We start from the raw sequence: 15,978 nt of genomic DNA, 5'->3' as shown, positions 1-15,978 counted from the left end.
ACATATAGAAAGAGGAAGCCAACAGGGTTTCCTGTGGTTGAAACAACACAACAGACCATCAACTGAAAACCTGTCCGTTTTCTCCCGTCTCCCAACTTGGCTTCTTTTATACCATCCCTTCCTGTTTTGTTGTTGCTCTGTCTATTCTTAGTAGTTCCTCCATTGCATTTTCTGCCACGGTACTCCTCGAACCTAATACTTGACCTCTCTCCGACGACCCTAAATTTCCTTTCCTCTGTTGTCTTTTCCCCCCTTCTTCTTGAGTCAGCCTTCTCTCATTTGCTTCACCACAGAATACATCCTGCCTCTTCCGATTAGTATCTAAACATGGCCACTTCACTTGTAGGAGTCTATGCTGCCACACCCACAGACCTCTCCTGTGAAAGCAAAACTAAATCCTACACGCTTCAGATGGCGGGGTTTTATTCTGTGTGCCTTCTTGTAGTACAGAACAACGAGGTTCCGTTCCGACCATCACGGAAAAGCAGCACGCCGATCAATCATTGCCGACAAACGGAACAAAGCGTCACATTTGCGCAAAACCCATTTTTGTAACACACCTGCAAGGATACATTTTACAGTTACTGTATTTCTAGATTATAATATTCTAGATATAGAAATTGACACCAATCTTCTTTTCAGTGCTTGTTTTAAAAATCGTAATTAATTTTTTTTTAAAAAGGGCTAGGTTTGTTTCTTGACACTTTCTATTTTGTCTTCAGTCACAACAAGTTTGAACAGCAGCAACTGGACATGTTTCTTCTTCAAAAAAAAAAAAACATCTCCAAAATGACAAAATTCAATGTCCTTAATCTCTCAATTCTTTCTGCGTAATCCTCCTATTTTCAGATGCAGCATCCTTTAGGCAAACATTCTTGACAGCTAATCGGTTTGCTCAGACAAACTTGATTGTGTCATTCCTTTCATCAGCTCTTTCCTACCCTCTTTACTCTTCAAGTCCTGCACTCTAATCCTCTGCTCCTCTCTGTCAGGGTTGACTTACGTTCCAGGAGCAGGAGGCTGACACCATCTGAGAGGAAGAATACCAAATGAGATGATTCTTCCGTTAAAACACCTCCAGCAAAGTTACCTGGGAGCCAGCTGGTACCGCCCCCTGCTGGGACGCCGACGACTCCTTGTCTGTTCTGGCCTGATGTTCCGAGCGCCTTCATCCACGGAGGGAGGATGAAAGTAGGAATATTGGCCTCCTCCTCTTCCTCCGTGTGCAGGTCTCTCCTGTAGTTTGGCTCTGCTGTTTCCACCACTTCGCCGCCCACTCTCCCTCCTCCATCCTCTGAATGACGTCTCGCTCCTCTCCCTGCAGTTGTCATCGCCGTCTGATGGAACAAGTATAGAAACTCGGAATCACTTCGCTAGCCCCTCTCCTATTGGATGGGTCGCAGCGACACTGCACCTGAAATGATTTTTAATAATTTTTATTTAAGGGGTGGCACCATAACGGTAAACAATCACCTTGCGTGTTGACATGGCGTGACACAACGTGGCGTCGCCACACTGTCGCAGCAAATAGACGGGTTCGTCAACTATGCGCTGCGCTCTGCTAAGTGCAGCGTGAAGAAGACCTTTAATCTTCACAATTCTATGCTTCCAACTGGTGAGAATAGTTTGGTGTGGATGGACACATTTAGAATGAATGAGAAGAGGGACGGTGACAAAAATCAGTGACCTATGATTTAGCAAACTGGTTGCTCAGTTGAAATGTACAAAGAAATGGACATCATCTTTTGGAATGTTGGAAACTTTAGGAACAATTTTGATTTTTTTTTTTTTCCTTCCATTTTGTACATGCTATACATGTAAAAGCTAGATATTGATATTTGGCCAATTTGGAAACATTGTAGATAAAAGACTCCAAGGTACTATCAACGGCTGTCAAATGAGACCCCAAATATGTGAATATGCCCAAAATGCGTGATAGTTACTCTGAAAACAACTTTATCGATTTAGATGTCATTTTGTCCTTAGTAGGCAAAAGAAGAGGAGAGCATATAAACAAGAGATTTGTGGTCAAAGAGTAATTTGGGATGTCGAGAGATTTTTGCTGAGGAGACTAAATATCGGTGCTGATTACAAACACAAGCCAAGCAAGGGCTGCAACGACGCCACAAAGCGCCCGCGCAACTCTCACGCACACACATCTGAAGTAATGATGGGAATAGCGAGGGCACAGCCCTCCATCTTGTGCAAGCAGAAACATCCTACTGAGGCCCACAGAGCTTGACTTGAGTAAAGAGCAGACAGTTTGGGGTAAACCAATCTGGCACACGCTGGTGCTTTAAAAAAAAAAAAAAAAGCATTCCCCAAAAGTCACAGGGGTTGCACAAAATCGACGGGTTTATATTTCACGAGGCTGCTGCTGACTCGTGCCCGATGACTGACCACCAAGTGGCGGAGAGTTTAAGTCTATTCATTCATAATAATACCTTTTGGACAACAAATTGAAGTTATTTGAAATGCACCAAAGAGCCCAATCACGTCAATGTTGTAAAGAGGAGAATTACAAACAAACCTCCACTGCCGTTGCCCTCAAGAATTCACCTACAAATCATTTTTGTGAACTCAACACGGGTCACAGTTATATTTGAACTGCGGAAGTTTTCCATTTATTTACCCACTTACAGCTTCATTTGAGCTTCACTTGAGTTGTGGGTGGCATTAAGTGCATTTTGGGGTGGGACTTGGGACAGGATTAGAATAAAGGCTCCTGAGCTTATTGTTGAAAACAGATAAACCTACCAACTCAACATTGAGATACAGTGTCATAAACAATTGGGAGGAACAAACAGGGGGCCAAAATAACAGTTTGTATCATTTTGCGGCGTTAAAACAGTCCCATGTCGTTCATAAAACTGTTTTTTTTTAATTATACATACAGAAGGTAAAAGATGATGAGGTGTAAAAATGCTGCTAAAAACAAGGAGGTAAAGAAAGGACAGAGAAGATGAAAGGATGGGAACAAGTGAGGTAAAGGGGAGCCGACGGCCGAGTGGGGCTTGATGGGGGGTTTGAGACAGAGAGCGAAGCCTGTAATCATTGTTGTGTGTCTTAAAATAGAGTGCTCTCAGCCTATAAACAGAAACATGCCATTACTAGTGTACTGACAAAGCAAGTGTTGGATTCGGGCGTGCACATGTGCTTGCAGCCGTGTGCGCGTGTGTGTGATCAAGACCACAGCACACATGGAGATGGTTACAGCACGGCCCTCTGGGTAATGTGGTTCACAGAGAACGACCAGAGAACTACAACCACCGATCGATGGTCAGATTCAAATGCAATGGTTGTGCATTGTTCAGACTATTCTCAAACGAAAGAAAGGCCTTTAATCAGTATTAGCCACAAAAGTCCAAACATGCTTCAGAAAGAGAAAACTGGTGGACGATAAAAAGACAGAAGAGAAAATATGTCGCTTAGTCACCTGTGTGCTCGTCTCTGTAACAGGAACTTTGACTTTCCTCGAGGATGCTAACTTTCGGTTGAGACTGCAGGTCTCTGTTTCTCTTCTTGCAAACTTCTACGTGTTTCTCTCTCAGCTGGAGAAACAAGGCAAGACTGGATGGCTGGAAGGAGAGCAGACAATAACAAATGAGCCTGACTCGTGACATCATTTTCCCTAAAACACAGGGGACACAACTGAACGCACCTGAAGAACCTTATTAAATTCATTTAAATATAGATGTAAATTTGGGCTGAATGTTTTTTGTTGTGTTTATAATCATGATCCATTTGAATCATGATGTGAGCAGTACATTGTTATTTGAATTTAGTAATTGGAATTAATGCTTGGGTCATCATTGCAGCTCATGTTAAACTGTGGAGGGTGTACCTAATGAAACGGCACTCACATGATTGTCCAGCAGCACCATTTGCTCAGTGCCGCTATGTGCCAGCAGGTACTTTGAGTGGAACAACTGTCCATCGAAGCTTTGCCAAGGCATGAGGGCGGCGTTGGTCAGCGGGTAGCCGCTGGCACAGTTGGCTCCCAGCATGTAGCTCAGTCCTCGGACGTAGAGAGAGCCCAGTTGGATTGCTCGGCTGCAGAGGAATGGCGGCTGAGAAACAAACAAAAAAGGCAATCAAGCCTGCTTGGTCACACACATTCCATCTTTAATTAAATGCCCGATGCTTTGTTTGCTTTACTTGAGGTGAAAAATTACTTATGCAGCAAAACACACTATCTTGCATTAGATATCATTAGGAATCCAGCCAAGTAATGTGGCTTGCAACACTTTTCTATGTTCCGACATTATCTTTTACTAATCATTGAAGCAAAAAGCCAATGACAGCAGGCAGATGTTCACTGTGTGCGCACTCTCACCTGTCCCTTGGCAGATAGCACTGATAACGGCGATTATTTACACACACGCGCGCACACGCACACACCAGCACTCACACGCTGCCGCAGGCCTGCCTGTCACCTGCTTCCAGTCAAACACAGCCTCACACACTGGAAACAATGAAGCGCTGGACAGACGCACAAAAAGCCTGAAGCGCACAAACAAGCGGATACAAAGAAGGCAAAGAAGACTGAAAGAGTAAAAAGAATATGAGAAGGCAACGGACAGAAAAACGTGCGTGTGAGCATGTATATGAGCTGTTCATTGAGGTGCGTATGTGCGTGATGTAAATAGCTCCATGTGGTGAGCGTCAGCCAGGGCAGACGGGTGAGTGTCGCCAGAACACTCTCTCCCACAGACACACACGCACACAAGCATGCAACTCCATGGGGAGGAATGCTGCAACACAACCAAGGCATCCCTAAACCTACCCACAACCTCTTTCCGTAAAGCAAACACAAATGGTCGGTCTCATTTTACATTCATGTGAACACACACCACATGATAGTGACTTCTCTAAATAAACATTTCCAAGCAGAATGTGTAACAGAGACATAATAATGGACACACAAACATACGAGCACACACAAATCCGCTCCAATGAGCCTATGCGAGTCGATTCTTTTTGTCTTTGCGTGCTGGTGCAGGTAAATCAATACTGATCATTTTCAGGCCTACACCCTCCAAGCGCCTCCAACCTCTCCCAGAGATCACCTATTAACTATAAGACACTACCCTAATTACTGCGTAGGAAAAAAAAAAAGACCAAGAGGCAAAACACAAAATAAGTACGGTAATTAGACAGTGCAAATAAAAGGGTCAACAACAAGGCAATGACTAGTTTGGGGAACAGCTGGCAAGACACACTAAGCTATTTAGCTGGGGAGACTTTTGAAACAACTAAATAATTATGTATACAACAAATGAGGACAAATTATGAGATTTTAAATGTTACATGAGCTTTTGAAGAAAGTCAACAAGAAATATTGCTGCGAAGCCAATGACAGCAATTTCAAGCTGGTGGAAGATTAAACTTGTTACCGATACTCACCGGCCATTACATTGGGTACATTTGAACAAGTTGTCATTTATTACAAAAGTCCGATTGGAGATTCCGTCTTTGCAAAGATCATACTCAGTTTTGAAAGGTATCACTTAAAATGGTTTATGGTGAGCAACTGCACTTCATTAATGTAAGCACTGTTGGTAACTGTCTAGACAGACAGACACAGACATGATTAAAGTGACAGAAAAAAATAAAAACAACTCCATTTACATAACAAGCCCACTTCTAATTGTGATGTTTGTTTTCTCGACAAGATCCCCATTCATAACCCTATTTGGGTTTTCTTTTATGGTTTTTTTTTCTTTTCATTTTCCCTGACTGGAGGCATGTTTACTCCTAAGTATATACGAGGCCATTGTTCTCATTCATTGCATCACGAATTGAGCTAGTTGCAATAAGCGAGTACTTTGCTGACCTTGATCTGTTGAAGCTCTTGCAGAGATTTGAGCTTCAGACACACAGCCTGACTCAGGTAAGCATCCACGTCCTCTGAACACATAGATGGTACCTACAAAGAGAACAGTCGGAAGATAGCTGACTATATGGTTGCGTATAATAAATGACTTCCAAATTCGACCCTATCTCGGCGTGACTTCTGACTGGGTCTGTTGGTTTGGTCTGACCTCAACAGGGAAAGCAACAATCCTGAATGCAGCCAAGGAGGCAGCCAGTGTGTGTGTTTGTGTGTGTGTGCGTGGCGTGTTCAAAACAAACAAACCCCGAAGCAATTTAAACAGTCGAGTGGTGAGCGAATGTGAATGCTGCAGACGTCAGACAACAACAGGCCCCGTTGTTTGCTTGTCTGCCCGTCTATCAGACAAAGCTGTGTTTCTGTTGTGATGCTTGCCTGTTTGTTTTAGTTTTTATTTAATTACTTCTTGCACGGTCGCAAGCGCAAACATCTAACAGTCGTGCCAAAAATCAAAGGATCGCTATCTTGCAACCATTTAATCTATGTTAGGGCAAAGTTGTAAAAAATACTAATAGTCATGCTACATTAAAAAAAGCTAACACTTGAAAGCCAATATAAAAAAACAATGTGGTGAGGTAATTGAAAGAACACAGTTCTTGGGTGGTTATCAGAGCAGTTGCTGACGTGTCAATAGCTAAACTGGTCACACTGGGTGATAAAGGCTGCCATCAAGACGGAAAAAAAACTACAGAACACGCCATTAACAAGAAATGTTAAACGTCACATCACATGTTGACAAAAGAGCAGAATGAATCCAGCATGTTGATCAGATATATAATATTTTCACTTGCTGCTTTGTAAAAGTGTGGATTCAGATGTGAAAGCAACTTACTTTAAAATAACAAAGACAAGTAATTTAAGAGATTACCGCTCTAAAATTGTGTAAATCTTTTACCTGGAGGACAATATAGGTGACCAGGCAAAGAGCAGTCAGAAGAAAGTCTTCAACCACTCCGTACAACTCGGCAAACTCCTGGCAGTCAAATATTGACAAAAAGCTCATTAGACGAAGGCCGGAAACATCAGGACCAGAACCAAACCACAGCAAGTCCAGATTGGGCCGTTCACCTACAAAACCAGATGGATAAAATATTTAGGTTTGGTTAGGGATTCCGTAATAGTGAAGGAATGTGGCATGTTGCATGTGAATAACAATTCAAGTTGACTCTGACTGTTGAACAAATCATTAAACAACTCACACTTGAATACTAATTATTTTTGTAGGGGTGGGTGTTTTGGTTCTACTACATAAAGCAAGGTTTGACAGGTTTTTAATTATTTTCCAAACTGTATTTTTGAAACAAAATCCTGAAACCACTCCACAAGGTCTTTAAAGAGTGTATTAGCTGAGGGCATAAATATTTTCACAGGGACTGTAGGTACTGTACATGGGGTGCAGATCGGCACGGGGAGGACCATGTCGGGCTCCTTCAAAGGGTTGCCTGGATAGACAAACCACTCTCTGATGGCTGGAGGTTCCGCAGTGCTGTCTGAATACACGCAAGGTTGAGAGAGACACTTAACAAGCGAGAATGTCTTGTGCGTGCTATTTTACCATCGTGCCTGTTGAGCAGGAGCAAACCGTAGATGCGTTGTCTGGAGGACTTGAAGACAACAGCCTGAGGCAACAGTTCGCGATCCTCCTCATCCTCCAGACTATTACTACATTCAATCACCCCTTCGCACAGGACATTGTAAACCATAAACCCCTCAGCCGATACATGTTTTTCTCGACAAGCCTGCAGAAGACCCAAAGAGAAACAAATGGGTGAAACTCCGCTAAACGTTTCTAGATGACAAACATAGATATGGCGCTGAACGTACCTTTAATATTTCTGGACTGACATATTTCTCAAAGGTAGCGGTAATAAGAGGTGGGGAATTCTGCTGAGGAACTTCCGGCCCGGCCAGTAAATAGGAGCAAATTCCTTTTTCCAAGAGCTTTCTGTCTGCAGCTGGTAGTTTCAGACTCTGAGGGATAAGATGAGTCTCTTCCTCCTCCTTGCCCCACAAAGAGCTGACAAACTGGGATACAGCCAACACCTTCTGCCCCTGAGGAGCACTGCAGTGGGCTGTGCCATGTGGCTTCCTAAGAAAAAGTAGATGTTACATGTTTTACATATTCATATTTCTATGATGATGGTTAGACAGACAATGCGCCTCACACCTGTATGCTGCCATCGCATCGTTCCTGATCGTCTGCATACGCTCCTCCGGCACCACGTCATTACCGAGGAGACAAGCCAGTAGCGGTAACTGAGAAACATTCAGTCCAATGGCTCGGCAAAGCGTCTCTCGGTCATATAGGACAGTGGTGAGGCGGCCTAAGTGCAGTTTTGCCACTGATAAGTAAGGAACGCTGGAGAAAGAACAGAAATGATATATTCAAAATCTGGCGTCTTATCAATATTTTCATTTTTCTACAGCCAATTCGAATGACACACAGGATGAATCTGTGACCATAGATAGTTAAGATGCAAAAAAGCCAAACTCAAGGCATATTTGTGCAAGGCTGGACAAAATCTTCTAAGTCGCACGTCATGTTTTTCTCATTATTGTAACTAGAAATTTGTGTGTGTTTGGAATGAGGCGGTTTGAAAGCTGGCTTCTTTTCAAATTCATTCGACTCTACGTCGTTGAATTAAACACGTTTCTCCAAACGTCTTGAGGTTTTTCTGCCTCTCTTCTTTTATCTGAACAACAAAGAAACACTTTTCACATTGGAAAAGTATTTGCTTTTAAAAGAAGGACAGCACATTTTCATTACACTTAGGTGTGGGAACATTTTGACATATCAGAAACCAAGGTTTAGAATTTCATGTTAAAATATGCGTTCTGTCATGAATACATGACATTAAATGTGACTAACCAATAACAGCTTCAAGTGAACCAACCTGTCAAATATGATGAGATCTGAGTCCTGTCCCAAAATGCCCATGCAGCCATGTCGACGGGCATAACAGGCAATCTCATAGTCAGCCTCCTGCACTGAGCAAAATACATCCTGACCTAATGACCTGCCACAAAAAAAAAAAAATGAATCAATAATGTCATTAATAATATCACATTATAATCCCACATTGCAAACCTGAGGGCAAAACGTGTGAATGTTGCCAAGCCAGAGGGCAGATTGAAAAGATCTTTGCCTGGTTGCACTCCATTTGATTTAATGTAACGGAATATTTGAGACACCTCCCCATTCACTCTTTGTCGCCGCTTCACCTGTAATCAGATAATCGTTTTGAACCCCACGTTGAACGGGGATATATTCTAGCAGACACCACAGATTATAAGTAACAACATTGCAAGGTTGTGTTCCGCACCCACTCATGTCTTTTCTTCTCCTCAACCATGCCATCGAAGAAGAAGACAAGATGGATTCCTGCAGAGGTGAACGTCTCCACCCATCTCTGAAGGATGCTCATGTACTCCTTCCACTGACCCCCACAAACCCAGTTTTTGCACAAGTACCAGTGGCGCAGGCAGGCCATGCCATCCACAACCAGTGTGGGACCTGAAAGAAATGGAAATAGAAATGAATGCAAGTTGTAATTTTACCAATAATAAATTCACACTTATTAGAGAATTTTTTTGGCGTAATGTTCGGAGAATACATTCCTATTTTTTCAAGGATAATCTTAATCTTCACAAAAAAACAAATGAGACATTTTGTCTAGGTAAAAAGTCATTACCTTATGAGAATTTACTATACTTTCAAATCGTATCTAGTTGTTGGCGAGATGCTTGTCTGCTTTGTGGCTATTCTTAGAGTGCCCTTCAGCAAGGCCCAGTTCAAGTGGTGCAGCAAGCTTCGATGCAGCTTTCGGACACATGCAATTGAACATGCAATTGAGTGCAATGTGCATTTTTGTTTTCATTCATGAAGTGACTTCCGCAAAGCATGTCAACGTTATTTTATATCACCAATGTCGGGAATAATACTTTAGGCGTGTTTTGTTAATCTACCAATTGGACAAAGTGCTGAACAATCTTGAACACTTTAAGAACACCCTGCAAATAAACACAAGCCTTAAATTTTAGATGCACTCAACTGGAAGAGATGTTGGTTGTTTTGGAAACATGTTGTCTGGCGAGCTCTCTCAGGTTGACAGTCACGCAGGATTCTGGACAGCAGCGCTCCATGAAATATTGGAGACCCTTTACCCCCATTTCTACAAACAGAGACCAGACCAAAGCATTCATTTAGTAGCAAGGGATCTATTTGCTTGACATTGTCAGAACGAAATGCTTGTTGACATTCGCCTCTTTTTAAGGTTAAGGATTAGCTTGGCTTCCATCAGCAAGTTTTATTAGTTAAGATACAGCCGCCGTCCTCATAGTTTTAAACTGCCTTAGGCATATGATATGATGTCACCGCTACTATTTTAAAACACATTTTGCAGACTACTTACTTGGGAATATTTCGCATTATCCAGCAGCGCGTCCTGTTTGTTTTGATACGCTACCACTTCCTGCGTCGCACATGTGACGTCACGGCGCTCCAAAACAAAGCGCACGTGCTTGGCGCACGCTGCTACACTGGCTCTGTTGAAACGGGGTGATCTGACTGAATCTGGGATGCCAATTCACTGATAAAACACCATGCAGATCCAAACATACACACTTAATATAAAAGAGAATAGCTGCTGATACAATAGATTACATTTGAATGGTATAAACTTCTCAAGGTTGCATGAATATGAATGGACCATTGTGGTCTCGTGGCCTTGGTCCACCCATAAACTCCACAGGCTGGGATCAGAGGCAGACTAATTGCTCTCCAGGAGAATAGAGGCTCTTTTCTGAAGTCACAAGCTATTAGGTCTACCTTCCATACAATACACCCCCCGCCCTCTCCATTCTATTGTCTGAGCTTGGAAGAAATAAAGAAAGCGGCATATGCTTGCTGTCAGTCCAGCTGTCAGCATCTGTCGTCCCCCAGCCAGATGCTCAGTGGACGAGGAGGGCAACCCACCTCTCACAGTCAACTGATCTTCAAGGAAGGCGGAGCACAGTTATAAATCTGCCCCCCGTGTGTGCCCTCAAAAGTTACAGCCATGCTGAGATATCGTGAAAATATTTGTGTGTCAATCATAGCTGAAGTTGCACTTTTGTCTAGTTAAGAATTTGACTCGCAAACTACAAGACACATAAATACTGTGCAGAACAATACAAGACAAAAGATCATGAGGGGGTCAGAAGAGATGCTGGAGATCAGGACAGGTTTCAACTCATCTTCAGTTCTAATTTTTCAGTCATCATTGCTGAAAGTAGAACTGTTTCACCAAACGACAAATGAAAATTTTCAGTTTGTCCCAATTCCACCATATTGGATACCACGGATCTCCTTTCCTATCAAGACTCAGTTTTGGATAATGTGAGTGGACAAGCAGTCGATGCACATGGACGGAGTGTGAGGTGAACACAAGTACTAGTGGAAGGGGGTGTATACAGCAAGCGCACTGCCAGCTCTCATTGGATCTTGTCATCATTCTCCTCCTACAGCTTCGACAGACTCTTCCTTTTCTCCTCTTTCATTGCCTCCACTCAGCTCCCCTTCCCTCCCCCCTCTGTGTGCTCCCCCTCCACTCCTGACCATAGCTTGACTCAGGAGAAACAGAGGCAGATGTTCCAGGAGCACACGACAGCCCCCCCCCCTACCTCCCATTTGTACTGGATCAGCAGTTAACCCCCGGAAAGAATTGACCATACAAGCACGCACACACAAAGACTACCGCTGCCCAAATCTGCGCTGGCTCAACAGTTGTCCAACTCAATGAACGACGCACATACATACACACCGAGAGCTGTCCAAAATCCCCCTCAGGGTCCCTGATAGTAGCCACCCTGGGGTCAGGCCTTGTGTCAGCGTCCGAGGCCTGGGGTCTCTCTGGGCAGCTGGCCTGGCTAATCCTGCTGCTGGAGGCCACTAGTTCTCAAACTAAAGGCCAAGGACCCCCAGGGGGCCGCAGGGCAGGGATCTCAGGGAGCAAGAGAGTGTGCGATTTGTTCCCAATGTAGGGGGCTTTGTTTGTTTTTGGCTTGTTTTGGATTCAAATCAAACGTATCCGAGACTATACTGTGAAAAGGTGTCTCGTGAGGGTTGTAAATTCAATCATTGAGTAGTAAACCATCGTTAAAAGCAGATGGATGTACACTTGGTGTGGTCATACACAATCCAAAACAAAAACGCCAAACTTGTATATTAGGCCTTTGGTTACATCCAATCAGCCCCACTCATTTAATTATAAGTGAGGTAAATAACGTCATCGCCAAAAACAAAAATTTCCACGTGATTTGACGAGCCTCAGAATCCTGTTGTATATTCAGGCAAACAGACAGTGTTGGTACATTCCTGTTGGGCAGCTCTGGGGGTCTCTGCATCTTAAAAAAATAAAGGGGGATTATGTGTATTTTACGAGTCACTGTTTTTTTTTTTTTAAACTGAGAGCTATTTCCTGGCTACTGATTAATGCAAAGGGCTGACAGTTTGATTTACACTTCTGAAATAACTAATTGTCTCAAATTGGCTTTAATTACATTATAATTATGTCATTATCAAGAATTAATGATAGTCATCATGTGACGACACTAACAACTGTCATGATTTCTCACGATAAATAGGAAACAAATATCAATATGCAACACTATTTCTATAAATATCTACTAGTGTTTAAATTTTCAAATGGTCACTTCAACAGTTCCAACAATTTTTCCCACATTTACATTTTTGAATTGATATAGTGAATGGGGCTGTTGAGGTTAAGTTTTGTGAGCGTATGTATCAAGCCCACCCATTAAAAAAATATGTAACAACACAATTCAAGTGAGTCACAGTCCATCATCACCATGGTCATGTGATAATGCCTTTACTTTGATTTCTGCAGGCTGCCATGCGATGTGCAACAGTGTGTGTGATGGCGATGATGCAGGGTTTCCCACGACAGCCATCCATCCATTTCTTGGCACGCACACACACACATTGACACACACATGCACACACACTCACGGGCCATATGGCCACCCCATAACCACTGCATGCCTCCACTGTGATCTGCCCAACATGCAACTGGTTGCTTCCTATTCAGAATGCATTCAATCAAAGTGGAGGAAAATATAATAGATGAGACAGTAAACACTGGTTTGGATAGGTGAGTTAAAAGAGAGGAATTATTTGTAGAGAGATGAGTGGAGGGGGGGGGGGGTTGCCATTTGGTAGTTGGTGTTGTGGTGTTTGGGGGAGCAGATGGCCGGGCTCGAGGAGGGGCGTGTCTTGTCCTTGCGACCCTTCACAAATCACACAGTTTCCCCCCCGAGGGGCTCGCGACTCGTCCTTAAATAAGAATCAATGGGAATTACTAGGCCAGAGAAAGGGATGAATGGGCGGCGGGGCGCAAGACCTCTTCCTTTGTTGTATTGGTGCGTGTCACAGAGCCCCCTGCTCCACGCACACACACACGCGCGCGCGCGAGCACACGCAGCTACACGCGCACACATGGGACAATAATGTGCAAAGCACTCCAGTTAAACAATCGCTATCCAGTTAAACAATTTCACTAACTCGCACGCGCGTGATAGGGAGAGAAGTGGGTGGAGCTCCAAGTACAGAACTTCAGAATCTCCATGCGGGAACTGAAAGTGGAGAAGCGTGGTCGTGTAAGCGCAGGAGTTGGAGGGTGGGGAGGAAGGGGCGAGTTGGGGGCGGGGGAGGGGGGGTCTATACTTTCCAACTCGCCATACGTCCCAGTCACGCTTTGCAGGCCTAATTGCAAAATGTGTGCCACGTCATGGTGATGCATGACTGATGGCATACGCAGGCAGAGGGAGAGGTGCACAGGGCACCTCCGATAGTGGCGATGAGGTGAAATAATAAAAAAGGCTTCCCTCCGAAGGGGGATTTGACGACACGCCACATAGGAGCTTTATAACCCTTTGAGGCGCTCCACAATGCCGCAGGCCAAAATTGACTAGTTAAATGAAATCAGCCTCATAGCTAAACACACACTGGTATCTGCGATGGAAGCACCATGTCAGCCAAGGATAATGGTGTTAAAGCTCAAGGTTAAAGTCCCCTGAAGTCGCATGAAAGGGCACACTAGAAGCTCAGAGTTATTGTTTATTTGCCTTGAGCAAGAAACTATTTTTGGCTGCTTGAGTGTGGTCCGAAATGGACTGAGTAAGACCATAAGGTGGAAAAAAAAAAAACATTTTTAGTCAATCTTAATTTTATTAGGCACTGGTAAGCGATCAGGGCCAGCAATGTCTCCTCTGATGGCTTAAACACTAAGCACAATCTTATATTTACAAATCTAAATAGTTTTTCTATGATATATTAATATATTCCCAACAAGAATTACATTATGTAACTTATTTCTTGGATGTACTGTTACTAGTTTAATATTATTGGACTTTTTTTGTCCAAACAGATTTCAGCCTCAGATCTTACTGGTGAGCTGATCATTTGAATCAGTTGCAGCATCATGCATTTAAAAATGACAATGATGTCACTTTATTAATACCTTTTTGCATTGTCACCAAAAACACAAGATGCGATTGATTTTATTTTTATCAATTGATTTAAGATTTAGTTTAATTGCTTAGCAATTGTTGAGCTACTGTAAAAAAAAATGGAATAGTAAGTACGTTCATCCTTACTTAACAAGATTCAATACAGCGGATCAATGATGATGAAAAATTCTGCTTTTACAGAGATTGTAATGTTCAGTCATGCTAAATAAGAGCATCACAACGGTTTGTATGATGCAATGAGTTCTACACCACTACAACAATGTAAAACTGTCAAAAAAAAAACAAGTTTCTCACACTGTGAATAAAATTCAAAAATAAATTTCTCACAGTGTGAATAAAATTCACATCATTTTTCATTATAGACAGAATTCATGATACATAGTCGAAAGAGACTATTGACTGAAAAGCACACATACTTGTCATGATTTCAATATGATATAAATCAATTAAGTGAAGGAAACCTGATTAGATGCTTCACATGGCTCACGTTAAATGAAGTATTCAGTGATAAATGGCTGCCGCAAGCTCTTATTAACATCATGCAAACACGTGCAAATTCTCTGAGGAAACACGCACACGCACACACGCGCATTCCCAAAAATGCAGTGCAGGGATTTGAATTGGATCCTGTGACGTGGTTGCATGTAGAAACGGTGATATTATCAAACCTGATCAGACCCTCTCTCTGGTGTTGTATTATTGTGGGAGAGCAGGTGCTGCTGGCCCAATTACCATACAGCTGAAAGCACAAAGAGAAAAACTTTACTCCCTGTATGTGCCCCCCTACACACAGACACACACACACGCGCACACTACACGCGCACGCTCCCGGCTCCCCTTTTCTCCCCCTCAAAGTCCCTTAATGACAGCCACGCGAGTGACACACCACCAAGTCTCTTTTTACTGCCTGCACCAAAAGAGACGCAGTCCAACACAGAGGAGGACTTGCCTACTTGTTGGATGCGTATTTGCGCACGTTTGGGGCGCGTATTTAGGCGGGTGTTTATTGGTTAACGGAGTAAAAATCCGACAGACTCAATCAGAGGGGTAAATAACCTTGACAAGGTGTAAAGTTGCGTATTGCGCGCCCACAAACGAAACGATCAGACCATTAGAAGAAGCCTTGTGGAGTGTGAACATGTGAAAGCTGCGCCAGAGATTATTACACTGTAGGAATGTGGCCCGGCAGATGGTCCGAGGTGAACGCGGACTATGAGCTTGTCCCTCGGGGGTGTACCGGGCGGGCTTTCCGTACAATGTAACCCCAATTCGGGGTACAGGGTCGGCCCATTCCGCGCTTCAGCCGTGCGCAATGGTTTCGTGGTCTTAAAAAAAAATGCCGGAATGTAAATGGAGAAGGATGGGGGTATAAGGAGGGGAAGCGATAGGTTGTTGTACATTTAACAGCTCTCTAGAGCCATTTGGTGTGTTCCTTTGAGGAAAAAGAGAAAAGCGAGGAGGGGGTGGGCCTAGAAATAAGTTGTGTGCACCCCCCAACCCCCCTTTTTGTGATGGCCCCGGGGCGGACTTGTGGTGGTGGAGGGAGGGAGAAAAGA

General features: G+C 43.4%; 1 protein-coding gene across 2 annotated transcripts; it reads right to left on the bottom strand.

Annotated features, from left to right (window-relative positions):
- Positions 1–401: 401 nt before the first annotated feature.
- On the bottom strand, positions 402–10,444 carry fam120b (family with sequence similarity 120 member B). Of its 2 annotated transcripts, XM_061276964.1 has the most exons (15): positions 10,306–10,444; positions 9,946–10,065; positions 9,217–9,407; positions 8,982–9,115; positions 8,788–8,910; positions 8,061–8,252; positions 7,718–7,982; positions 7,449–7,632; positions 7,282–7,383; positions 6,789–6,961; positions 5,837–5,929; positions 3,864–4,070; positions 3,437–3,578; positions 1,091–1,337; positions 402–1,030 (listed from the first exon to the last, which is right to left on the bottom strand). In XM_061276964.1, exons 2-15 carry the CDS (start codon positions 10,061–10,063, stop codon positions 1,000–1,002), a joined length of 2,202 nt encoding a protein of 733 aa, XP_061132948.1. In that variant the 5' UTR covers positions 10,064–10,065; positions 10,306–10,444; the 3' UTR covers positions 402–999. The 2 variants fall into 2 exon arrangements, with proteins under 2 accessions (XP_061132948.1, XP_061132949.1); XM_061276965.1 differs by lacking the exon at positions 402–1,030 and having other exon boundaries at positions 1,279–1,414.
- Positions 10,445–15,978: the final 5,534 nt, after the last annotated feature.

This window comes from Syngnathus typhle, linkage group LG4 (assembly GCF_033458585.1).
Source record: "Syngnathus typhle isolate RoL2023-S1 ecotype Sweden linkage group LG4, RoL_Styp_1.0, whole genome shotgun sequence".
Taxonomy (NCBI): domain Eukaryota; kingdom Metazoa; phylum Chordata; class Actinopteri; order Syngnathiformes; family Syngnathidae; genus Syngnathus; species Syngnathus typhle.
This window is presented reverse-complemented; position numbering and strand designations above follow the sequence as displayed.

Coding starts and splice junctions, on each gene's coding strand:
- fam120b (XM_061276964.1), bottom strand. CDS start 10,063: ATGGGGGTAAAGGGTCTCCAATATTTCATGGAGCGCTGCTGTCCAGAA. Junction 9,116..9,216: donor AGAAGAAAAGACATGAGTGG/GTGCGGAACACA, acceptor ATCTGATTACAG/GTGAAGCGGCGACAAAGAGT. Junction 7,983..8,060: donor GATGCGATGGCAGCATACAG/GTGTGAGGCGCA, acceptor ACTTTTTCTTAG/GAAGCCACATGGCACAGCCC.